The 27071-nt window shown below is 43.5% G+C and overlaps 1 protein-coding gene across 2 annotated transcripts in view; it reads right to left on the bottom strand.

Annotated features, from left to right (window-relative positions):
* The window catches only part of SELENBP1 (selenium binding protein 1), a 34262-nt gene extending 14899 nt beyond the window's left edge, over positions 1–19363 (bottom strand). The window contains exons 1-3 of one of the 2 annotated variants that reach the window (XM_073322696.1): positions 19330–19363; positions 2226–2279; positions 1417–1529 (exon numbers count right to left, since the gene is read on the bottom strand). In XM_073322696.1, coding sequence (XP_073178797.1) covers positions 1417–1529; positions 2226–2279; positions 19330–19348 — 186 coding nt within the window. In that variant the 5' untranslated portion in view covers positions 19349–19363. Of the gene's footprint in view, positions 1–1416; positions 1530–2225; positions 2280–10454; positions 10588–19329 lie in introns of those variants that run through there. The other variant, XM_073322697.1, reaches the window with a different exon arrangement.
* Between the last annotated feature and the right edge of the window lie 7708 nt (positions 19364–27071).

Here is a 27071-nt window from a genome sequence, read left to right as displayed (position 1 = left end):
CTACAAGCCACTAGGGAAGTGGCACCATTAAGCGGCAGTGAAAGAGAAGAATGACAGGGACAGTGATTCCTGAGACACGTGATTTCCCCAGAAGGGGAAAACCACAATGACCTGGCTGGAGGGCTGAAAAATGAAGTGAGAGCAGCTGAGTCCTGAGAGAGCAAGACAGAGTGAGAGAGTGCAACTGCAGGAAGGAGTGTTGGTTTGGCAGAGATAATCCCTAGATGTAGCTAGAAAGAGGAGCTTTAGCAGTGAGTAGAGAGCCCTGTGACAAAAATCACACTTGAATTTGGACATCATGACATCCTAACATTTGTTTTTTAATGGGTGTGCTATTAAATGTATCTAATATTTGAAAGGTAGAAAGATTACACTTTTTTTAACCATGTACTGATTGGTTCTAAAATACAGTTTTACCAGCTAACTGAAAGCTGTAGCCTTGGCCAGGTAGATTGTGCTTTCCCATTTTATGACAGAACAGATTAGTTTTATAGAGTTCCTAAAGCAGGATCACCCTACTCAGCTTAAACAACGAGTAACTGTCAAACCTGTTGGATGTCTCCAACAAATTTGATCCTGCAGTGATTAGTAATCTTGCTCAATACCTACTGACAATGGGGTTATGCCTACTAAGCACAGAAAGGCTTTGAAAGAGACCTGGAACAACAGGTAAATATTAACCTTCAGCAATCCCTGGAAGATTCCCAAGACCAAGTTTAGAAAAAGGCTGAAAACTCAAAGCAAACACACCACTAAGCCACCAAGTTTCACATATGATTTATGTGAAATCATAAACTGGGCAAATCGAAGAGGAACCTTTTGGAGGAGGGTTGAGTTTAGAGTGTCTAATGAAATAGGAAACAAGTTGAGTTACCCATGGTTTGGGATTTCATTGGGAACTGGCTGCACATCTCTAAGAAATGTAGCATGAAGTTAGATTGATAGTCAATACTGAGACATCTATTTGAAAGTGGTGATGGAGAAAGATCTACCAGAGTCAAATACCAAGAAGACAGCAGACAAAGAAAGATTAATGCAGGACCCTTGGGATCTAACCTTCTTAATTTCAGCAGGTCCCAGATAGGTTAGCAAGAAGTGGAGCAGAAGGAGACATGGCAACATAAAGCTGACCTCCCACATTTGGCAGGAAAATTAATGGCTTAGGAGTGGACACAAGACAAGACTCCATCGGATAGATAGATATGTGAGAGAGAGAGAGAGATTGTTCAGGGTCCTCCAAATTTTCGTGCATCAGGTCCCCATTTAGCCACCACTGGCAAGCACAGAAAAATTTTCCGTTTGGAGAAGGGGTTCAAGGAGCTGCAGCTAGAGTGTTACTAAACGGCACTAAAGATGCTTGGGGTCAGCCCAGGCTAAGTACAAAGGATTAGAGCCAAAATCTTGACAGGGGTGTACCTGGCAGTAGTGTGGAGATTTGGGGTCAATGTCCACTGTGGCCACATAGTCAGGTTTCTCTATCCCAGTGTTTCTGTAGATACAGGGCAGGTATACAATCTCCTCTCTGGGACCTTGCAAGGCAGAGAACTTGTTTAGGTCAACAGAAATCAGCTTCACACTATCCCCAAAGCAAGTCTTGGAGGAATCTCTCACTGGGTTGGATTTGCCTAACTGAAGCATAGGTGCTGGAACTAGGGGTGTGCTGGGGATGCTGCTGCACTCCCAACTTGAAGTGGTTTCCATTATATACAGACTTTACAGTTTGGTTCAATGCTCTCAGAACCCCCACTTTAAAGATTGTTCCAGCCCCCCTGAACTGGAGGTTGGGAACCTTTCTCCTTAGTCTTCCTCAGGGGTGGGGTGGGGTAGATATTATCAGAGTCTTCATTATGCAGGGAAGCATACTAGGCAGGGGTCAGTCTGAAGGGGATTTCCCTGCCTGTGGCATGGCCCATTTGCAGTTTGGGGTTCTATTAGCCCATCTTTGCTCAAGGAAGACTTATCCTTGGATCAGAGATATTTCTGAAGGGCCCTTTGAATGTAAAGTGCACACACTTTCAAAAAATTATCCTTAAAAAGGAATTCCCAGGGAATCTCCCTACCCCTTACAAGGGCTTATCACCCCTTCCATTATGCCAGCTGCAGAACAGAGTTAGCTAATGCTACACCCAAAAGGCACCTCATTAATCTTCACTGAATCTGAGGGTAGTTCAATAAAGCTCTTGTTTTGGTAATCTAAATTTCAGAACACAGTTGACAGGACTTGCCTTTCATGGCATCTAAAGGAGTCTTGTACCCAGGACCACATGCTCCACATTTTGCTGATGAAAGAAGGGGGGGAAAAAAAAGGTTAGATATCTCCAAGTTATTTACCTGCACATTTTCTAAAGAGGTCGCGGACTTTGGGTGCTCAGCTTAAGAGATCTTAGACCCAGTTTTCAGAAGTGCCACCCACAAATCCCATGGACCAATAAAAGCTGAGAGCACTCCAGACCTCTGAAAATGAGGCCCACCATGTCAAGTTGAAGATCCAAAAATGGAGGAAATGACTGAATCATAAGCAGTCAGATAAACATCTGGGATTTAGAAAGGCTTGATTTGTGAAAGGTGTTAGGGATTAGTAGGGAAGCACTGTCAAGAGCTCAGTTAGACAGACTGCTCAATCTGACCAACCCATTTTATTATTATAGGAAAACTGTGCAGGCCTCTTCTGTGTATTACCCCTTGGAGTGGCTGTTTCTAGGAATTTAGAAACTGGTTAGGAGCCAATAGTGCAGAGTGTTTTGCTTAGTGGGGAATCCTCACCTGTACCACCTTCTCACTGCTAGAAACTCAGTTCCCCAGCTTCTGCTCCTCAGCACTCCATCCTACCTTCCTGCTAACTGAAACCTTCATTGATCTCTAGCTGAACTCCTCAACTAGTCTCAACCAGCAGAAGTGTGTGGGGGGGGGCAGCTCAGCTGTGAGTCCATGTTCCCAGAGACTGGGAGGGAACCCGATGAGTGGCAGTGGAGGAATCTGGCAAGCAGCTGAGGAAGTTCAAATCTGGCTGGAGACTTAGGGCTTGTTCCTTTATTAGGGGAGATCAAAGTACATTAAAACACTAGAGGAACTAAAAGCAAGTGTTCCTCTGTGCTTTAAGGGTTCAAGCAGGAATTTAATGGATTCAAGGTGCATTTCATGTGTAGCCCAATCTATGAATCATTAACTATACTGAATACTTAAGAATTCTCAGTTATCACTTTGAGATTTGACAGGTTTTTGTCCCAAAATCAGGCCCAGTATTACTAAAATTAGTTCAGTTGGGAACCCCGATGTTCACAGTTGTGGTACTCACACTTTAGGAACCCTTTTGTATTTACAATAGTTTATCAATACATTTAGCATAGTCACAAACACTTTAACCCAGAAAGACAGAGAGACTACAGAACGTACATCTGAACATGTACATACTCACACCATCCCTTGCAGAACAACCTGAAATGTTAGCCATTGTCTTCCTCATCACCATCACCTTCCTCCTCATCACTAGTGGTCATCATTCTGGCACCTCCCAAGGGCTACCTCTCTTGCTCCTCCTGCCACAGGCTGGGATACAACTTTTATAATATGGTATGCTGATGCCACTATATCTAATGCATTTTCAGCAGGGTTTTCTCCCCATTCCTTATTTGTATTTCCTCACCCTACTAATGTTGGGGTGCCCTTCTCCTATAGATTAGCATATTAAAGATCTCAACTTATTATCATATATGTCAATTCATTGACATGGCACTCTTGTGGTTAGACTACTGTATAGCAGTTGCTACTGTAACAGTCAGTATTCCAGACAGTCACAGGATTCGTGTTTAAGGTTTACATTAACAAATAACATCTAGGATCAAGAAAATATTATCCTGATACGCTATTTAAAAATATATTAACACCACGCGGCAAGTTTATACACCTTATCAGACTATACAATTCTGCACTGCTATAGTCACCATGCTCCAGTCCTGCTGAACCCATTCCAACCTGGAGGTAGAGTCGAGCTGCCCCTCCCCACCCCCATCTTATACAAATAATGAGCAGCCAGCAGCAGTGTGATAAATTGAGATAATTTTGAGCAGGACCAAAGAACGTGATGCCCGCTTTGCAGTTGACTGCAGTGCTTCAAGCATGTGTCTGATAAATGACTTGACATTTTGTTCATTTTCACCACTGTGTTATAATCTTATATTGTGACAAACAAGTTCTTCAAAACAAACTCTACAGAATCCGATACCTTCAACTCAATAGGATGTGACAGCTGTATTTCCCCATTAAATCAGGTTTCTATTCTTTAGTAAACAAAGATGACAAGTTACTTTGTAGAATCCACTCACTACCTTCTGAGGTTTGTTACTTTAAAACATGATTTCCTCAAAAAGCGAGGGTGTTTTAGTACTAAATAGGCTGTCTAAGAAGACTGTCTGAAAATAGGCAAAAGGACAGACAATCTGATGTATTCCATACCGTTGCATGTCTAAGCTCTGTAAGGCACAATTTAAACTTTATTAAAAATGGATACATATAACTAAACTCTGTCCTATTTTTCCTAGTCACCTACATTAGCAGGGACAAAACATGGATTAGACCAGTACTAGACTAGTATTGCACAAATACGTTGTTCTTTTGCAGATTAATAAATTAAGAGACCACTAAAACCTAGAATGTTTGCTAGAGATAACCTAGGGCAAGATGGTGACATTCCCCGCCTTTCTTCTTCCCCTCCCCCATCTTACTCCTCTTCCTTCCTTCCCACTTTCTCTCCGTTCCTTCCCTACTTGTTCAAATATTCTGTTGTAATAAACTGTTGAGGATCTGTTTGAAGTTGACATATAGCTTTCACTGTATTTTGTGTCAGGCTCTTCATGAACACACAAGTCATGAATCTGCTATCTGTAGCAAGATGTTGCTAAAAATGTTTACATTAGAGATATTAACGTGTCATTACACATACTAATAGTCGTCATTAAATGCAGCTTCCCAGCTATCTTGGCGTCTGACTGAATGTTTAGAATACCTTGAAGTTGGACTGTATTTGTAATAGAAATCTAGCAAAAGGCCAACATGCTTTTGCAAACTACTGTCATTTATCACAATGTGACTGGGATAAGTAGCTAGTCCAGTTTACTGCTAGATCAGGAATACTTGAGGTTTTTTCCTCCCCAAAATGTGGAGGATATCTTTATTGACAAAGCTCCTCTGCCATGCAATCCACCTCCCCTCCCAGTCACCATAAAGATAACAGACTTGTGGCAATTACAGCAATTGCTCACGTGGAAGCGATATTTTTAGTGCAGCGCTTTGTCCTTTTTCACCAAGATGACACACTAGGCTTGATTCTTTGTTTCCCTGTATCTTGTGCAGTCATTTGCCCCTGTGCAAAGTGAGGGTAAGACACTGCCATTCTGATGTTTGTAGCATTTTACATCCTCTTTCTGCACTCATTTACACCAGCGCTAGGTGCAAGAAAGTAGAGTGTCCCACTGTCTCCTTTTGCTCTTTATTTTGTCTCTGTAGCGGGGTCGTATTGGAAAAACCTGGGAGGTGGGAAGGCGCAAGCACACCCACTGCTAAAGGCCCCTCCCCCAGCCTAACGGGAGGGACCACTGGACCCAGGGACCAACTGATTGCGGGGGACAACTAATGAAAAACAGGGATCGGAGTGAAGGTCAGAGGTTCAAAACGCTGATGCTGCCCAGTGGAACTCTGCCCAGATGCGTGAAACTAGGGAGGAACGGAAATAGATCCCGCAGTTGCAGAGCACCCCCTCGTCCAACATCCTCCTCCTGGTATTATAGATGGAGACTTTGGCCAGAGCCAGGAGGAGGTTGACAAGGAGGTCTCGCGACTTCATGGGGCCATGGATAGGGTGTGCAAAGAGGAACAAGTGGGGAGAAGTGCAGCCAGAACCTCAACAAGAGGCAACCTGGAGGAGCCAGAATAGGGGCTGCAACCTGGCGTATTCGAGATAGGCGTGTGCCAGGTTCTCCCTCACGCCGCAAAAGGGGCAGGCCTCAGGTGTAGGGGTGAACCATGCCAGGTGCACGCCCATGCTCACGGCTTCATGAAGGAGCCATCAACTAATGTCCCCGGCGGGCCGTGGGACCAAGGTGGAATAAAGGCTAGCCCACCAGGGCTCCTCACCCTTTTTAGGTGGAAGATAGTCCTGCCATTTGGTATCGGGGCGGGACACGAAGGTGAGGAAATGCAATGTATAGAGCACGAGCGTGTACAGATGGTTTCTGGGCGTGGTTCGAAACCGGACCGGCTGCATACCCTCGGAGTGTGGGAGCGGGGAGGCCGGGGGGGCTTGCAGAACAGGGACCCAAGAAAAATATCCAGAGGGCCAGGGGTGAGGGGTGGGCAGGGAATACCCTCTTGCAGGGCTCGCTGCAGGAAAACGAGAGAATCGGGTGACAAGGCAGCCTTCACCTCCTGGAGTACACTCCTAGGGGTCGGAAGGGTGGAAAGCCCCATGCGTTGTCCGAGCGCGCGGGGCTCCACCCAATCCCCCTGTCGTAGTCCAGGAGGTCTCCGACTCTGGTGGTTTCTGCCAGGACCAACCTCCATCTGTAGCGGGGTGGTCACCCCGCTCTGGCCCTGGAGGGGTTAAAGCAGCCCTGGAGAGGGCTGCAGCTGGAGAAAAGGAGTTAAAACAGCCAAGATAGGCTGATTGGAGTAGCTGGCCACACCTGGTCCTTATAAGGGGGCTTTGGGCCAGAAGCAAAGGAGTCTCGCTCAAGCCCTGGAGTGAGAAGGGCTAGCTGCCTGAGAGGAAGGTACCTTAAGCAGAGCAGTGCTGGGGAAAGGCAAAAGGAGCTCCAGCCTGGTAAACTGCCAGGCTGCAGGCCTTGTTTAAGGACAAAAGGTACTGGGCTGCAGAGGGACAGCCTGAGGATAGGCAAAGGCAGCAGGTTCTCACTCCTTGCCAGTGATGAGTGGCCATTACAGACTGCAGTCTGTCCCAGTGAGCGGGGGATAGATTATGACTGGCAGTAGCCACTGAGGCAACCTGAGTTTAGAGGAGGGGGGTTCCCCTGGGAGCAGAGACCCAGAGAGTGGGGTACTACTAGAGCAGAACTCCAGGGTAAACAGGCACCGGGGTTCGGGAGGGACATGGGGACCTGTGGCAGGCGAGACACTGGCCTGCAGAGGGTGCTCTGTAAGCTGGAAAAGAGGAGGAGAGTGGGTTTGTGTGGGGAGGGGAAGGGGGAGAGAACCTGGATTTGTGCTGGAAATGGCCCAACTTCATTATCATACACATTGTAAGGAGAGTGATCACTTTAGATAAGCTATTACCAGCAGGAGAGTGGGGTGGGGGGAGGTATTTTTTTCATGCTTTGTGTGTATATAAAAAGATCTTCTAAACTTTCCACAGTATGCATCCAATGAAGTGAGCTGTAGCTCATGAAAGCTTATGCTCAAATAAATTGGTTAGTCTCTAAGGTACCACAAGTACTCCTTTTCTTTATACAACCAAAGGTCATCCCTGAGAATTACAGTTCATCCCCACCCTAGTGTTTTAACCACACCAAGCTCTGCTAAATGAGAGAACCTGCTGTACAAAGTCAGAAAGTGAAGACTGTATCCTCTAGTCCAGGGGCTTTCAACCAGAGGTCTGGGCTCCCCTGGAGGGCTGCAAGCAGGTTTCAGCGGGTCTGCCAAAATAAACCAGAGAGCAGGGCTGTTGTTAGACTCGGTGGGGCCCAGGGCAGAAAGTTGAAGCCTGAGCCCCGCCACCATCCTGCCGCCCAGGGCTGAAGTTGAAGCCCAAGTAACTTAGCTTCATGGGGCCCTGGGTAATTGCCCTGCTTGCTACCCCTAACGCCAGCCTTGGATTTAATCTAGTGGATATGCAGAAAAACAGTTGTGGGGTGCAGGTGGGCTGTGGAATTTTATAGCATGTTGGGGGGACCTCAGAAAGAAAAAGGATGAGAACTCCTGCTCTAGTCTAGTGGTTAGAACAGGGGACTAACCTCAAGATACCTAGGTTCTAGTTGTAGCTATTGCTGACTCACTGTGTGATCCTAGGGCAAGTCACTTCATTTCTCTGTGCCTGTTTGGGAATAATAATACTTTCATAGATTCTAATGCCAGAAGGGACCATTGCGATCATCCAGTCTGACCTTCTGTATAACACAGACCATAGAACTTCCCCAAAGTAATTCCTAGAGCAGATATTTTAGAAAAATATCCAGTCTTGATTTTAAAATTGTCAGTGATGGAGAATCCACCATGACCCTTGGTAAATTGTTTCGATGGTTAATTATTTTCACTGTTAAAAGTATATACCTTATTTCTAGTCTGAATTTGTCTAGCTTCAACTTCCAGCTATTGGATCATGTTAATCCCAGGGGGCTGTAGACTTTTAATAAATAGCAGTAAAATGCTTTCAGATTTATCGGGCAAAGGTGCCATGGGAATACAAAAAGAAGCCCAAAGACACTAGGTACCATGCAAGCGATAAAAATGGGATGTGGGAGCCTATTTTAAGAATAATTTCTGAGAAGAACAGTATTTTAAAAATAAAAAGGTCATTTCCTTTATGCTTATGCAACCTGGCTGTTACATTATTATGGCTGAGCTATAAAGCCTATTGAGGCAGCTACAGTAAATCTGCAGACTGTTCAGATCAAACAGGAGTTGTTGGAAGTCTGCCTAAAGAGACTATAGATTTTATAAACTTACAACATGCAATATGATCACAAAAACTGTTTCAGCCTCTGGATAGAGTATTGCATGCCAGTTAGTTCAATGTAACAGCCATTTGCACAATCAAGGGATACCTTTCTACATAATTTAGTTTAAAGCAGTATGTTTGAGGTTAAAGGAGTATGAAAGATTACAGCATGTTTAACTGCACCACTAAACAACTACACTTTTATGTATATGATTGCACAATTTGAGTTTGACACTGTGTACCATGACTCAGCAACATTAAATTCTTATAGCCAAGTTATAACTGCCTCCCATAAAACAAATTTGTATAATGAGCCTAACAGACCTTTCACATTGATCAACACAGCCCACCACTACTACTGTATGCTTTGTAAGTTAGCTTACATTAAAGCATGTCTGTGCTATACTCTTTTTGAGATGGGGGAAACCCATTTACAGCAAATCAAATGGGAGTAAGTCTTTAGTTTTCCTCTTCATACTGGAAGCATTAGATTGGTGCAGTGGAATATCTTTTGCACATCATCTAGTTTGAACAAACAGGCAGTTCTCTTATCCAGCTACAAGATTGTTTAACTTATCCAGTAACACATTAAAAAGGAGGTAGTCAAACAAGTTAGTTTTATGACATAACTTTGCCCACATTAAACTGATAAGCATATACAGCAGACCTGGAGGACAATAGCAGTAATTATGCCATTGTTCAACAGTCACAAACTAAGCATTAACAGTATGAAAGGGCCAAAAATAACACTTGTGTGAAAAAGCGAAACAAGACCCCACCTAAACAACTGATCACTCATGATCATGGAGATCGAGGATTCTGTCTCGACTCTAAAAATCTGCACAAGAGGGCTTCCTCCTCCCACATCAGAGATTGATTTAGGGTTAATCAGAAATCCATAAAGCATCTCAATTCTGTGTTGGCACAGAAACATAGTTTTCTCTATATGTGTGGTATTCGGATCACTCTTTAGGCATGTACACTGCAGTCATTATGACAGGAGCCTTATCTGTGTTACTAATCAAATCCTCCTAATAAACAAACTCTAGTTTACTTTTCACCATTTATACGGTCAGAACTGCAGAAAGGAAATATTCAGGTTAGTCAGTCTAGCCAGTCTAGTCAGTTTAGCATTCTGCCTCTATAAGGGTTTTTTACCATGGTCTTCAAGGACCTTTTCATGTAACATGACAAGAACAATATACTATTTAGGCTGTAAATAATATAGGGGAATATTTATATCTAAAGAAAAAAATCCTCTATTTGTGTTCATTGTTTCCCCAAAAAATGTTTCCAAAAGGACTTTATATTAGTAGTAGGATTTGTAGAAAGCAAGTAAATACAGTGTTATATGTTGGTCCTTAGCTACCTGACAGTCTCCCTTAAAAGAGGGGAGATTCAGAATTAGTCACTCAGCAAGATTACCGTTATTACTCATTTCATGCAGCTTCCAAATTCTGAAACAAACAAATGTAGCTGTTGCTCACATACCAAGAGATGCAGTTAAAGATTTTAAAACTTAGTGCTATTTTTAGTTTAAGTAGCTTAAAGAAAAACTTTTTATCAGTGGAACAAAACTTTAGCCCACAGTGCTCCTTACATGTACTCTGCACTGGTTATTCAGTAGCAAATCTGCAAGTCCCTGTTTAGGGAAAAAGTAAGAAGTTTCAAAGGATAAATGCTGCAGCCTGCAAATACCAACAGCGGCAAGATAACAGGTTGGAACCACCAGCCAAAACTGTGGGTCTTCATGCCTAATGCTAGTTGCAGACTGGGGACAGTTTCTTACCCATGTTGAGTGCCTTCTGGTTAGATTCTCAGCTGCTTATGACTTGGAATAAGCAGCGTTTGCAGTGTGACAGGAGAAGATTCCACAGAGCAAAGGCTGGTATTGAAGGATCATATATAGCAGTTCAGTGGGCGGGCAGGAGGGTTTGGAAGGTAGCTGCAAAGGGGAGGTCTAATGGTGGAAAGCATGTAGGAGGTTCCAGAGTAGCACACCACCTCCTTCTCTCCCTGCTAATAATACACAGGGACGCTATTAAGGCTCTGAAGGACTCTACTGCTCCCTTCCCCAAAGGTTGGGTAATGCAGCTGGTTCTGGTGGAGCTCCCACCTGCTTCTACCCATATACTAGGGATGTGTGTATGTTTGCGGCACACCATAGCTAGCTTTCTTACACAGAGGAAAAACAGGCTTTTAACAGTGAAAGGGAGAGGAAACAATTCTGTTCATAAAACTCTTGCTTCTAGGCAATATTTCAAGTTCTCCAGCAAGCAGTGAATGCATGACCTAGTTACAGCTCCCAATTGTCTCTTGCTTGGCAGGCCGGTGGTTTTTTTCATTTACATGTTTTTTCAATCCTCTAAGCAAGACAGCTGCAAAAGCTCTTCCTGCTAGTTAGTTAGATCCATTTCTCCCATGAAAACTTCGGAGCTTAATTTTTTTTTGAGGGGAGCCATCTTCCACAATCAACCAACACCTCTTCCCCCCTCCCCCCGCCCTACTCAATAGATGATTTGAAGGGAAGGATTTCTCTGCTCCCAGGAAAGATCATCTTCCACTTTGGATACTGCTAAACTGTCCCTGATCAGGAACAAATATAATATTTTTCCCCCTGGCTTTCTAAAGAGCAATATTTTTTTGCCCCACCATTTCCAAAAATGTTCTCAGGGGAGGATGTACCATTGTACAACTGCAGGCCTATCCCTTCCCTCACCCCCACAATCCACAAATTATTCAACTGAAACCCTAACCTCTTCTCAAAACCCACCATTGAGAACCCCCTTGACAATACTAGAGCCAAGGGACTAGTAGGTAGAATCAAATGAACAAACTGCAGCTAACAATTTATTTGGTGAGTTTAGCCCTTTTTCCTGTATGCAAATTGTACATGAGCAGTTTGCATTTTTTAAACTAATTTTTTTGCCATTCCCAAACCACTTGCCAAAAGTTTTGTGCTCAAAAATTATATGCTGTGAATTCCTCCAAGTACTTGATAGTTACAATTCAATATTCCAGCTGTGAGATGGGTCGTCTATGTCACATGGCATTGTTTCTCTTTCCTGTTTGGATACTCTGCCCTCTATCAATTGCTTCCAATGAAAAGGCATTTCATTTTGTAGCAAAATGTATTCTGTTTTGTGATTAAGTTAATGTTGACAATGGGCCTGAAGTTTGTCTTCTGCAAATTCTTGAATGAACAAAGCTTCAACTATAGTGCATAAAAAGGATGCAAGAAAATTTAGCAATGCTCTATTGCAGTGGTTCCCAAACTTCTTCCGCTGCTTGTGTAGGGAAAAGCTGGCTGGTTTGTTTACCTGCCACGTCCGCAGGTTCAGCCGATCGCGGCTCCCATTGGCCGCGGTTCTCTGCTCCAGGCCAATGGGAGCTGCTGGAAGCAGCAGCCAGTACGTCCCTCGGCCCACGCCACTTCCAGCAGCTCCCATTGGCCTGCAGCAGCAAACCGTGGCCACTGGGACCCGCGATCAGCTGAACCTGAGGATGCCTGGGAGTTCGCCTGGAGGGAGCCCAGTGAGGCTTACGTCTTGCAAACTGCTCTGAGGAAGCTCATAGTAGGAAGGTGATATGGAAGGGGGGGGTTCAGCTGTTGTGACCTGCACTGGATGTGCCATGTTTGTCTTTCTTCCACAGGACAGAAGCGACTTTGTCTGTACAAAGTGCAAGCTGGTCTCCATATTGGAAGAGAAGATTGAAGGTCTGGAGCAACAGATAACAACCCTGCGTTGCATACGGGAAACTGAGGATTTCCTGGACGAAACTCAGGATAGGCTTCTAGGGGCACAAAGCTCTACAGATATAGAGCAGGTTGCACAGAGGAGCCAAGAGACCAGTGAAGAAGCTTGGCAACATGTGACCTCCAGAAGAGGTAAGCGGAATGTCCGGGTTCCAGTAACACAGACACAGGTAACTAACCGCTTTCATGTTCTCTCCACAGGTATCGTTGCGGAGAGTGGACCAGATGATATGTCTGGGGCGAGAAAGCAGAAGGAGACTCCGCTGGTTGGAAGGCATGAGATGCGCTGTCCTGAGGTTGGAGGTTCCACGACCACCACCCCCAAGAGGAGAAGGCGGGTGGTGGTGGTCGGGGACTCTCTCCTCCGGGGGACTGAGTCATCTATCTGCCGCCCTGACCGGGAAAACCGAGAAGTCTGCTGCTTGCCAGGGGCTAAGATTCGTGATGTGACGGAGAGACTGCCGAGACTCATCAAGCCCTCGGATCGCTACCCCTTCCTGCTTCTCCACGTGGGCACCAATGATACTGCCAAGAATGACCTTGAGCGGATCACTGCGGACTATGTGGCTCTAGGAAGAAGAATAAGGGAGTTGGAGGCGCAAGTGGTGTTCTCGTCCATCCTCCCCGTGGAAGGAAAAGGCCTAGGTAGGGAGCGTCGAATCGTGGAAGTCAACGAATGGCTACGCAGATGGTGTCGGAGAGAAGGCTTTGGTTTCTTTGACCATGGGATGGTGTTCCATGAAGGAGGAGTGCTGGGTAGAGACGGGCTCCATCTTACGAAGAGAAGGAAGAGCATCTTTGCCAGCAGGCTGGCTAACCTAGTGAGGAGGGCTTTAAACTAGGTTCACCGGGGGAAGGAGACCAAAGCCCTGAGGTAAGTGGGAAAGCGGGATACCGGGAGGAAGCACAGGCAGGAATGTCTGTGAGGGGAGGGCTCCTGCCTCATACTGGCAATGAGGGGCGATCAACAGGTTATCTCAAGTGCTTATATACAAATGCACAAAGCCTTGGAAACAAGCAGGGAGAACTGGAGGTCCTGGTGATGTCAAGGAACTATGACGTGATCGGAATAACAGAGACTTGGTGGGATAACTCATATGACTGGAGTACTGTCATGGATGGTTATAAACTGTTCAGGAAGGACAGGCAGGGCAGAAAAGGTGGGGGAGTAGCACTGTATGTAAGGGAGCAGTATGACTGCTCAGAGCTCCGGTACGAAACTGTAGAAAAACCTGAGTGTCTCTGGATTAAGTTTAGAAGTGTGTGCAACAAGAGTGATGTAGTGGTGGGAGTCTGCTATAGACCACCGGACCAGGGGGATGAGGTGGATGAGGCTTTCTTCCGGCAGCTCACGGAAGCTACTAGATCGCATGCCCTGATTCTCATGGGTGACTTTAATTTTCCTGATATCTGCTGGGAGAGCAATACAGCGGTGCATAGACAATCCAGGAAGTTTTTGGAAAGCGTAGGGGACAATTTCCTGGCGCAAGTGCTAGAGGAGCCAACTAGGGGGGGTGCTTTTCTTGACCTGCTGCTCACAAACCGGGTAGAATTAGTGGGGGAAGCAAAAGTGGATGGGAATCTGGGAGGCAGTGACCATGAGTTGGTTGAGTTCAGGATCCTGACGCAGGGAAGAAAGGTAAGCAGCAGGATACGGACCCTGGACTTCAGGAAAGCAGACTTCAACTCCCTCAGGGAACGGATGGCCAGGATCCCCTGGGGGACTAACTTGAAGGGGAAAGGAGTCCAGGAGAGCTGGCTGTATTTCAAGGAATCCCTGTTGAGGTTACAGGGACAAACCATCCCGATGAGTCGAAAGAATAGTAAATATGGCAGGCGACCAACTTGGCTTAATGGTGAAATCCTAGCGGATCTTAAACATAAAAAAGAAGCTTACAAGAAGTGGAAGGTTGGACATATGACCAGGGAAGAGTATAAAAATATTGCTCGGGCATGTAGGAATGTTATCAGGAGGGCCAAATCGCACCTGGAGCTGCAGCTAGCCAGAGATGTCAAGAGTAACAAGAAGGGTTTCTTCAGGTATGTTGGCAACAAGAAGAAAGCCAAGGAATGTGTGGGCCCCTTACTGAATGAGGGAGGCAACCTAGTGACAGAGGATGTGGAAAAAGCTAATGTACTCAATGCTTTTTTTGCCTCTGTTTTCACTAACAAGGTCAGCTCCCAGACTGCTGCGCTGGGCATCACAAAATGCGGAAGAGATGGCCAGCCCTCTGTGGAGATAGAGGCGGTTAGGGACTATTTAGAAAAGCTGGACGTGCACAAGTCCATGGGGCCGGACGAGTTGCATCCGAGAGTGCTGAAGGAATTGGCGGCTGTGATTGCAGAGCCACTGGCCATTATCTTTGAAAACTCGTGGCGAACCGGGGAAGTCCCGGATGACTGGAAAAAGGCTAATGTAGTGCCAATCTTTAAAAAAGGGAAGAAGGAAGATCCTGGGAACTACAGGCCAGTCAGCCTCACCTCAGTCCCTGGAAAAATCATGGAGCAGGTCCTCAAAGAATCAATCCTGAAGCACTTGCATGAGAGGAAAGTGATCAGGAACAGCCAGCATGGATTCACCAAGGGAAGGTCATGCCTGACTAATCTAATCGCCTTTTATGATGAGATTACTGGTTCTGTGGATGAAGGGAAAGCAGTGGATGTATTGTTTCTTGACTTTAGCAAAGCTTTTGACACGGTCTCCCATAGTATTCTTGTCAGCAAGTTAAGGAAGTATGGGCTGGATGAATGCACTATAAGGTGGGTAGAAAGCTGGCTAAATTGTCGGGCTCAACGGGTAGTGATCAATGGCTCCATGTCTAGTTGGCAGCCGGTATCAAGTGGAGTGCCCCAAGGGTCGGTCCTGGGGCCGGTTTTATTCAATATCTTCATAAATGATCTGGAGGATGGTGTGGATTGCACTCTCAGCAAATTTGCGGATGATACTAAACTGGGAGGAGTGGTAGATACGCTGGAGGGGAGGGATAGGATACAGAAGGACCTAGACCAATTGGAAGATTGGGCCAAAAGGAATCTGATGAGGTTCAATAAGGATAAGTGCAGGGTCCTGCACTTAGGACGGAAGAACCCAATGCACAGCTACAGACTAGGGACCGAATGGCTAGGCAGCAGTTCTGCAGAAAAGGACCTACGGGTGACAGTGGACGAGAAGCTGGATATGAGTCAGCAGTGTGCCCTTGTTGCCAAGAAGGCCAATGGCATTTTGGGATGTATAAGTAGGGGCATAGCGAGCAGATCGAGGGACGTGATCGTTCCCCTCTATTCGACATTGGTGAGGCCTCATCTGGAGTACTGTGTCCAGTTTTGGGCCCCACACTTCAAGAAGGATGTGGATAAATTGGAGAGAGTCCAGCGAAGGGCAACAAAAATGATTAGGGGACTGGAACACATGAGTTATGAGGAGAGGCTGAGGGAGCTGGGATTGTTTAGCCTGCAGAAGAGAAGAATGAGGGGGGATTTGATAGCTGCTTTCAACTACCTGAAAGGGGGTTCCAAAGAGGATGGCTCTAGACTGTTCTCAATGGTAGCAGATGACAGAACGAGGAGTAATGGTCTCAAGTTGCAGTGGGGGAGGTTTAGATTGGATATTAGGAAAAACTTTTTCACTAAGAGGGTGGTGAAACACTGGAATGCGTTACCTAGGGAGGTGGTAGAATCTCCTTCCTTAGAGGTTTTTAAGGTCAGGCTTGACAAAGCCCTGGCTGGGATGATTTAACTGGGAATTGGTCCTGCTTTGAGCAGGGGGTTGGACTAGATGACCTTCTGGGGTCCCTTCCAACCCTGATATTCTATGATTCTATGATTCTATGCAGCAGGTAAACAAACCGGCCTAGCCTGCCAGGGGCTTTCCCTGCACAAGCGGCGGAACAAGTTTGGGAATCGCTGCTCTATTGAGAATTCATTTAATATTTGCCAGTATGGGTTGTATTCCCAGCTCAGCCACTGACCTACTGGGTGTTTGGCTAGTCTTTTGGACAGAAGGTGTAAATATTTAACAGAGTAATTACTCATTGGAACAATTTGCTGGGAGTTGTGGTGGACTCTAGTCTCCATCCCTGCCAATTTTTAAATCAAGATTGTAAATTTATCTAAAAGATCTGCTCTAGGGATTATTTTGGGGAAGTTCCTGGCCCGTGTTATATAGGAGGTCAGGCTAGATGATCACAATGATCCCTTCTGGCATTGGAATCTGTGAATCTGTCTTTGTTCCTCTGTTTCTTCATCTCTCATAATGGGGATACTGCCATGTTAGCTACAGATGGAAAGCATTATATAAGGGATATGTATTATTTTTCTCACTGTTCACCCTGGTCTCCAGGCACATTAGGCAGACACTGCTCCCTCTGGCTCTGAGCAAAGCCACTCCTTTAATCAGACAGAAAGAATCACTCAAGAGAAATATGAGGTTATAACTCCTACCTGTCCTTGGGCTGTTTCTGCTAATAGTTATTTTTGTACCTTGTCAAATTCTACACAGTTTAATTTCTGGGGGCCGTTGTGATAATTGGGCTGACAAATGTACTTTAATTGCAAGCTCAGTTGTAAAAAGTAGATGATACAATAACCTATAACAAGAAAAGTTGATGGCAAAAGGAACAAAATGGAGACAGAAAAACTGAATTAGTCTGAACAAAAAGACCACGATATGATTCAAGGACTGATTCAAAATCATGGTTGGTAAAAACAATATGTGAAACTGGAAATTAACAAACCAAAATTGGCATGTTGGATATTAGGCATAATTGGTAGACTAAATAATGAGGTGTTGGGCTATACCACCCACCATTCTTTTTGGGGGTCCTTAAAGAAAGAAAAAGGGAATTTGTGTGGAGAAGAACAGAAAAAAAAATCAGAGGAAGAACAGATGGAGGCTACTGGAGTGAGCTTCACATCATGGCTGCCCCCGAACCCCCCCCCCGCCTGCATCTTCTAGGACTCCAGACCCTTTTGGTCCTAATCCTGAGACATATTCTGACCAACTCGGGCCAGAGAGGGACTCTGGAGACATCGTGAATCCCAACACTACCTGAGATGAAACTGGTTTGAACTTTGGCAACAGTTCCAGCTCATTTCAACTAACATCTTCTCTTTTCCCCAGAAGAACAGTTTTTACTGTCTTTAACAACATCTACAAGACTGTCAAATGAGGTTTTTCCTTCTAAATCTCTGCAGGGAAAGGGAACAAGGGATGTTGTTAAAATGAAAGCCTTACTTAATACTTTACATTTCAAATGCTTTCCCTTCTGTTCTGTATCTTTAATAAAAAGTTCAAAGGACTTTTAATAGTGTTTTGCCATGGTATTAAGCAGGCTGAAGTTTCTATATACCAAACACCAGACCTTGTTTAACACTGTGGTTATGTTAATATCTTTGGCTCATTTATTTAATCAAAATTAATACAAGAAGACCCACCACGGCCTACCCCACACCCTGTTCCCTCCTTAATGATTTGTTTTTAACATGTAATTTTAGCTAAAAATAGTTGCCTACTTCAGTGTTTTTCAAGCTACCATTTTAAAAAAGTAACTATATCACCCTAAAAAGAAAAGGAGGACTTGTGGCACCTTAGAGACTAACAAATTGATTTGAGCATAAGCTTTCGTGAGCTTCAGCTCACTTCATCGGATGTGATATACACCATCATGTGCCAGCAATGCCCCTCTGCCATGTACATTGGCCAAACTGGACAGTCTCTATGTAAAAGAATAAATGGACACAAATCAGACGTCAAGAATGATAACATTCAAAATCCAGTCGGAGAACACTTCAATCTCTTTGGTCACTCAATTACAGACCTAAAAGTGGCAATTCTTCAACAAAAAAACTTCAAAAACAGACTCCAAGGAGAGACTGCTGAATTGGAATTAATTTGCAAACTGGATACAATTAACTGAGGCTTGAATAGAGACTGGGAGTGGAAGGGTCATTACACAAACTAAAACTATTTTCCCATGTTTATCCTGCCCCCACCCACTGTTCCTCAGACGTTCTTGTCAACTGCTGGAAATGGCTCACCTTGATTATCACTACAAAAGGTTCCCCCGCCCCAGCCCCCGCTCTCCTGCTGGTAATAGCGCACCGTACCTGATCACTCTCGTTACAGTGTGTATGGTAACATCCATTGTTTCATGTTCTGTGTATATAAATCTCCCCACTGTATTTTCCACTGAATGCATCCGATGAAGTGAGCTGTAGCTCACGAAAGCTTATGCTCAACTAAATTTGTTAGTCTCTAAGGTGCCACAAGTCCCCCCTTTTCTTTTTGTGGATACAGACTAACACAGCTGCTACTCTGAAATATATCACCCTAGTCCACCTTACTATTTTTTTTTTAGAGTACCCAAAGACATGCTTATTGTATTAAACAACCCCCAGAACATATACTGAAGAGCTGTCTCAGAGTTTGGATTTTAAGTCTCTGATCTTGCAATCAGATCTCCTCCAGGAAGACCCATGTGCTTCTGCAGCATCCCTCTGAAGCCAATGGGGCTCCAAACAGCTCCGAGGGTCCATTCACGTGACCCCAATTGCGGGATCTAGGGCCTAAATTTTAGACACCAAGTGGGATTTTCACAAGTGCTCCTCATTGGCCTCTCTCTCTTCCCACTGGAATCATGGGGAGTTTTACCCATTGAAGGTATGGAGAGCAGAGTTAGACTACTGCTGGCTTGTGAAAATCCCACTCAATGAGTGAGAGTGCCAAACAGCAGGGAGCATGTGTCCAGAGCAAGGATATGAGTTACAGCAATATGATCAGGCTGTTACTCAGGTTAGCCATGTGTGCTTCACGTTGGCTCAGTTAACTAAAAAAACAACAAATATAACACTAAGTATCTTTGACTTAAGTCTAGTGGTTGGCATGGAAGAAGTGAGACTTAGTATTCACCTTGGAAGGCGTCTATCATGAGCACAGAATTGGAGTCGGGCCTTGATTATGTTGCGTACATATAGACCTTGGAGGAGAACTGCAACTTAGCCTTGAGCTGTGGAGCCAGGAGAGTGGAGCTGGCAGGCCCAGTGCACAGGGTGCAAGATGAAGTCAGGTTCAGTACATTCACCCAGTCAAAACTATAACACTCAGAGCAGGACAAACTCTGTTTAAGAGAGAAGGGAAAAAAACAACAACCACCATGAGTAACGTACAACTTCGTTTGGTCCTTCAGAGTGTAAGTTCTACCTCTCCATCTGTCTAAGGTTTCTGTATAGCACTTATTACCATGACATCGAAGCGTTGATGACCAACTTCCATTCTCTTAGACCCATTTATACATTGCTTTGGGCTGATCTAAACACAGTTTTTGTACTGTTATAATTATGTTGGTTTAGAAACCCATATAGCTAAAATGATACAACTAGGGGTTTATAAGCTATACTGTTATAAAGTACCTTTATAACATACCTACATCCACAGGAGGCGTTTGTACTAGAATAACTATATCAGTTTCTAATTCAGTATACTTCTAGCAATACAAAAATTGTATGTCCTTTGAATTTAGCCCACAGATTTTTAATTGATGTCTGAGCCGCACCTGATGTCTGAGAACCCTGAACTGGTTATAGAAAATCAGACATTTGGTCCATCTGTTCTGGTGTCCCACATCCCCAGTAATCACAGGGAGGCAAATTTTTTCTCCTCCATGGCCAGTTGTGCAATGCTGTATGTGATGAATGATTGAGTTTTTCTTCATACCTGAAGCAATCATCTTACGCCCTGAATCATGAGATTTAACAATATCTGCCACCCTCCCTACTTTTGCAATTACAGATGACAGCCTGATTGCACTGTACAGAATGTGAAATGAAGGTATGTATTAAGCAAATAACTTCAAATGCCATAATTTTTTATTTCAGAGTAACAGCCATGTTAGACTGTATTCGCAAAAAGAAAAGGAGCACTTGTGGCACCTTAGAGACTAACCAATTTATTTGAGCATAAGCTTTCGTGAGCTACAGCTCACTTCACGAAAGCTTATGCTCAAATAAATTGGTTAGTCTCTAAGGTGCCACAAGTACTCCTTTAATTTTTTATTTATAGCTCTTTGTGAGAGTCTATACAGACCATTCTCAAACCGCACAAGATGATCTGCACGTCATCATGTTCTGATCTATAATTCTTCAAATGCAGACAGCATGTACATAGAGTTGTCCCAGGTTCTTTCAATTTTTGGTTTCAGTGCTATGACCACCAACAATTGTACCAATTAAGGGTGTGTTGTGGATACTAGATTGTGAGCTCTCCAAGGCAACAACTGTCTGTTGTTTGTTTGCAGACAGCCTAGTACAGTGGGGTCCTTAGATGTTACCATGATAAAAATAATAATAATAATTGTTACACTAGGAACTGGGCTGAGACATATCAAACATATTTCACATGCTGCAAGTCAACAATTACAATCTGAGCTGGCAATTACTTTTGCTCAAAGCTTCCCCGGACAAGATAGATGGATGGATGGTCAGTTTCAATCTATATATTCCCTCACTGACCTCTCCCCACACCCAATACTTTAACACATTAAGAAACCAAAAATTATGCAACACTTTGTTTGTATCACTTATCCCATCATCACACCAGCTGCAAACCTTCCTCATGAAGCATGGATCTGACCTTCATTCTCCTCAGCTTTTAAGGTTGTCATTAATCCAAAAACAAAATATGTTGGCCAACAAAGTCAGGGTAAACATACTAGGAAAATAAATATCATCATCCAATTGTAAATAATACTCTTCTCATATTTGTCTTTACAGGCAGCTTGGGATTGGGATCTTGTCCTTTCAGTGTCTGTAAAGCACAGTGTATGTTTAAATGGATGTCTACAAAATAAGAGAGTAAATTATGCAACCTTTAGGAAAAGTGGCATTGAGAGTTTTGACTGAGTAAGGACTGAAGGATTTGGCCGAATAACGTTATTTTTTTCCTCTTCTGATTGTGAAATAAGTATCAAAATAAAGGACCAAAAATAAAACCCTTACCAAAACAAAACATTATACTGCACATGGAATTCTCTTACCGTAGAGAGGATCAGAGAGAGAGAGAGAGCGGAGAAGGAACTATATGTGACAGATGTTAGTCAAGTGGCTCAACGTAGGACGAAGAAATTCAGTCCTTCAGAAATGCGGGTGGGTTAAGAACTGATACAGAATTACATCCAGAAAAACAACATGAAAAGACCGATTTTTCAATCTTAACATTCAAAAGCTAGGAAATGCTAGAATTAAGAATATCATACACAATAAGGATAATGTGTATATGCTTTATGATACTGTCTTGAATTACAAGATCACCCTGGTATATTTTCCACAGAACCCCTGGCTCCATGAATCAGTAGTTATTTAATAGTTCTTTTTACCATCCACATTCAGTGTGCGGCCCCAGATCTTATGTAAAACCCGCCACCCTGAACTGAATATATAGTTATTAATTTCCTCAAAGATGTAACTTTCCATCTGAGTGCTTCAAATACATTAACCAATTTATCTTCATATCATCCCTGTGAGAGGAGGTGGCATTATTACCCCATTTTATAGCTTGGGAACTGAGGCACAGAGAGATTAAGGCCAAAAATGTCCACTAACTTTGGGTGCTCAATTTGAGATGCCTATGGTCTGATTTTTTTCAGAGCACTTAGCATTTTGCATAGTGATCAAAGCATAGCTCCAATTGACTTCAGTTGCAGTTGTGAGCAGGGTGGATAAAAATCCATTATTTTTTTTTAATTTAAATCAGATTTTTACCTTTGAGCTACAATGTATCTCATCATGAAATAGGGATTATAAAATATAATTCTATAGTATAAGACAATATATTCATGTAATGTTTAAGAAAAGTTTTGTAAACGAGTTCCAATACTTCATGGATTAGGGACCCAATTTTATGGGGTTCCAGGGGCTTCTGTATAGATTATTTAGGTTAATCTTTCTATCTACCTAGTGGGACTCAGTGCTCAATCTAGAAGATACCATCAGAGATGCTTAGTTTTGCAGTTCTCAAACTGTGGATTTGTGTCTCCAGAGATAACATGCTTGTTAACAGCAAAAATGTTTTTAAATAAATTATAGAGCTGAGAAATAATAGACCTCAACCCTGTTGTCCCTGTTGTGCAAATTTGTGTACACAGAGTCAATCCCTTACCTCTCTTTAAAAGTGCAAAGTTTCAAAAAGTTCAATGAATAGAAGATTGTTGGGGACAGAATAGATCTGGAGAAGGAGTCTGGAGATAAACATGAGAAGTGAGAGACATATGCTTTTTCATTAAAATATTATATATTTACTGTTAAAGAAAAATATGCAGAATATTTAACATTGTTTTAGTTAAATAAAACAATTTAAATGTCTGTCTGGTGATGTTCTCCTCCTAATACTACATGGCAAGAAAATCCTCCAAATATTAATGAGAGTTCACCTCCCAATGACTTCATAAATATCTGCTTCAATTACCTTTGGTAAATGAAATAACCAAACAATCATTCATTTTCTGATATAGCTGTAAAACTAATCTGAAAAGTTTTCAAAATAAATCACTGTTTAAAAATGTATAGTGTGTACCTTCTAAAAATGAAACCTACAGCTATCTCTGAGTTGTGAAGAATATGTATTAAGGTTATAACAATCAACAAGAATGCACTTTTATGTAGAAATCCATGATTAAATCAAGTCTTCCTGACTAGTGATTTAAATCAATTTTATTTAAATCAAATCCACCCTGGTTGGGAGCACTCAGCACTTGTGCAAATCTGGCCCCAGATGTCTCACTTTGAGCAGACACAAAATGAGGAACACCCAAGTAGTTGCCAGCTGTGAAAATTTTGTTTTAAGCAACTAGCCCAGCATCACATAGGAACCCTGTGGCAGAGGCAGGGATAGACTCCAAGGATACACAGGTGCTGACTTCTGCTGGTGCTGGTGGATGCTCGACCCCACCCCCCTTTGCCTCCAACCCCACCCCAACTCCGCCCGTGCCCTGCCCCCATTCCAACCCCTTCTCCAAATGCCTGGCCCCGCCTCTTCCCCTGAGTGCACCATGTTCCTGCTCCTCTCCCTTCTCTCCCAGAGCTTGTTGCCATGAAACAGCTGTTTTGCGGCAGCAAACACTAGGAGGAGAAGCAGGGACGCGGAGCGCCCAGGAGAGGGGGTGGGGGCGGAGTGGAGTGGGGAGCTTGACTGCCAGTGGGTGCAGAGCAGCCACCAATTTTTCCCCGTGGGTGCTCCAGCCCTGGAGCACCCACGGAGTTGGAGCCTGTGCAAGGGTATGTCTACACTGCGATAAAAGACCCGTGGCACAGCCAGGATTGGCCTGGCTCAGCTGATTTGTGTTCATGGTATAACCTGAACCCCACGAGTCCGAGCCAGCTGACTGGGGCCCTGAGACTCACAACTGCAGGTTTTTTTACCTCAATTCTTCAAGGTAGTATTCTACTTCTTTAACCAGAAGACCATCCTTTCTCTTTTTGCAATCTCTCATTCACAACACACCTTTTAGGGGGTCCAGATAAGTACTTAGACAGACAGGTCACAGCCTGTCTCCTATTCCAAGATCTCCTGTTCCCAACAGAGACCCAGAGCTGCCTAAGATTCACCTCCTGTCACTGCCGCCGTATGCTGCTTGGCTTTCCCAACCCATCCCAGCAGCACATGTTGCAGTCCCAACTGTCATAAAAAGCAGCATCCCTATTACAATAGAAACAAACAAAACCAAACCCCCCACACCTTTCAGCTTCTGCAACAAATGAGGCAGAGGTCCTACAGACAACACTCATTCACTACACAACTGTGATTCATCCTCAAAGTACCATACATTCTCTGCATTGAATGAGACGGGGGTCCTGTGTTAAAAATAGTATGTGATTGTGTAATTAAAGAGTGGCTTTTCCTAAATTGTCGGTGCTTGATTTTGCAACCTTAATGTTCTTTTAATATAGTTTTTTGGAATGTAATTCCCTAGTTTATTAAAAAATAAAGGGGAAAAAAAATCCATCATGTGGAACCATACTGACCCCAAAATTTGGTCAACAGCAGGATTCAGGCCTTCAGATCCACACACAGACCTCTATCACTTCAGTTAATGGAAAAACAATGAGGAGTCTTTGTGGCACCCTAGAGACTAACAAATTTATTTGGGCATAAGCTTTCATGGGCTAAAACCCACTTCACCAGATGCATGGAGTGAAAAATACAGTAAGCAGTATAAATATTACAGCACATGAAAAGATGGGAGTTGCCTTATCAAGTTGGGGGTCAGTGCTAAAGAGGCCAATTCAATTAAGGTGGAAGTGGCCTATTCTCAACATTTGACAAGAAGGGGTGAATATCAAGAGAGGGAAAAAGTACTTTTTGTAGTGACCCATCCACTCCCAGTCTTTATTCAGGCCTAATTTGATGGTGTCCAGTTTGCAAATCAATTCCAGTTCTGTAGTTTCTCGTTGAAGTCTGTTTTTGAAGAATTGCCACTTTTAAGTCTGCTATTGAGTGTCCAGGGAGACTGAAGTGCTCTCTTACTGGTTTTTGAATGTTACAATTCTTGATGTAATGGAGTTAATGTACCAGTTAATGGAGTAACTGGTAGCAATAGTAGGCTGTTATCCTCTACATGGACCAGTCTTTGGAGATTAGATGAATCATACCCTTTGCAAGTGGGTTTCACAGTTATTTGCTGACAACAAAGGAACAAAGACTGAGGGCTCCTGTGTTAAATTCCAGGCTCTGTAGGGGACCCATCTGCCCTTGTGCGCCTAGGTTGTCTCCTTCCTGCTTTGCTCCTATTCTCTCCCGCCAATGCTTAGCTTCTGCCTTTCTCCCTCCCTGTTCCTCCGCAGCCTCTGGCTCTTGCAACTTCTTCTGCCTTTAGTCCTCACCATCATCATTTCTCTGCATTTGGATCAGGCAGCCTCCTCCTTCTCCATGCTGGCTGCATGGAGGAGCATTGAGAGCACGAGAGAGATTCTGCCTACTCTCAGTTCCTGTGCCTGGTGTCACAACAGCTCCAGCAGCCAGAAGGAGCAATCTCAGCTCCTGCTGCTCATGGAGGGAGCAGTCCCAGTCGATCTATGAGGATGGCAGATGCCCAGACTGGTGGCATGTAGGAGCTGTGAGGGATGGCGTATGCTTACTGCTTACACTTTGGACTTCTTAGCTGCCATACCCTAAAGTCTCTGCTGAGCATGTGCAAACTGTGATTTTCAGAGGCTCATAACTTCCCCATATTTGAGCAAATTTTTACAGGTACAGCAAAAGGCACATCACTGACACCAGGGAAACCCCCTACCAAATTTCAAATCTCTAGTGCTCGAAACCATGAAGGCACTAAAGCTTCTCAATGAAACTGTTGTAAAAAAATTTTTAACATCTTTTTCCCTAAACTCATTCTTGGAAATTCCTGAACTGTTTTACCTAAAACTTTCCAAAAAGATTCATCCTAAGGCAGACACCCAGCATGAGAAATTTAAAGTTTTATCCTGCTCTGCTCCTATCCACTTAAAAAGATGGCCAAAGTGTGAGTCAAAACAGAACCAATAAAAAGGACCCCAAATTAAATCTCATGATTTTTGAGGGGCTGATTCATGATTTTTAAATGCTTGCGGTTTGTAATGCTGAAATTATAACAAATGGATGTTTACAGAAACTGCAAGAGGAAATCCCAGCTGGGAGTTGATGAGACAAACAAAACTGATGATTTAAAAAAACCACTTTTATAGCCACAACAGCTTCCTCCAGAGAAATATCCTGGTTCAGGGCCCAATCCTACGGTCCTTTGGATCATTAGGATATAAATTCTGAGGTCCTTAACCTACTTTTTACTAATTTTTTACTGTCTTTCCTCAGGGAGTTTACCCAAGTAACAAGCTCACATTTTGGCTCATAATATTATCAGTTGTCCAAGACCAGAATTAAAAACAGTTAAGAAAAGATTAATCAGCATGTGTTAGCAGCTTTCTAGAAAAGCAGTCAAGCTCTTTATTTATATCTCTGAGATCCAATAGGGCTTTCTCCAGAATAATAAGAAGAGACCTATACCAGCTGAAGATCTGAGCCCTGATGGTCTCTAGTTTCCATATTTGCTAGGTCAAATGCTTATCGTCTTCTTAAAAGAATCATAATTCTTTAGGTTTAATCTGCACAATGTATATATATTCAGCTTTATTGGCCAATAATTTATTTAAATAATTGTTTACCCTATTAAACCATACAAGATTAAATTCTCAAGTAATATCTTGGCAAATGCACCCAAAAATTTCAGTGAGAACTCTATGGTTATAACTTGTCCATAGACTGGTTTATGCTTAAAAGGGAATATTTTTATTATGTAACTTCTGATGCATACCTCCAGCTATCTCAGATAAAGTCCCATAGGACTTCATACTGAAATACCTCATTTAACTAATAAAAATAACCCAAACAAATAAACCTTTTAAATGCCTCAAAGAGGAAATAAAATAAAACTTGCATCCTTATTTGCATAAAAAACACCTGAAAAGTTCTTGAAATATCATGAATGTCAAATTTTGCTGTTAGAAGAAAGAAAAGGAGTACTTGTGGCACCTTAGAGACTAACCAATTTATTTGAGCATGAGCTTTCGTGAGCTACAGCTCACTTCATCTTTGCTGTTGTGTTCCCTTGAAAGACACAGAGATGT

The sequence above is a fragment of the Lepidochelys kempii genome, chromosome 24 (assembly GCF_965140265.1).
Source record: "Lepidochelys kempii isolate rLepKem1 chromosome 24, rLepKem1.hap2, whole genome shotgun sequence".
Taxonomy (NCBI): domain Eukaryota; kingdom Metazoa; phylum Chordata; order Testudines; family Cheloniidae; genus Lepidochelys; species Lepidochelys kempii.
Note: the sequence above shows the minus strand (reverse complement) of the source record. Positions and strands in the feature narration are given on the sequence as shown.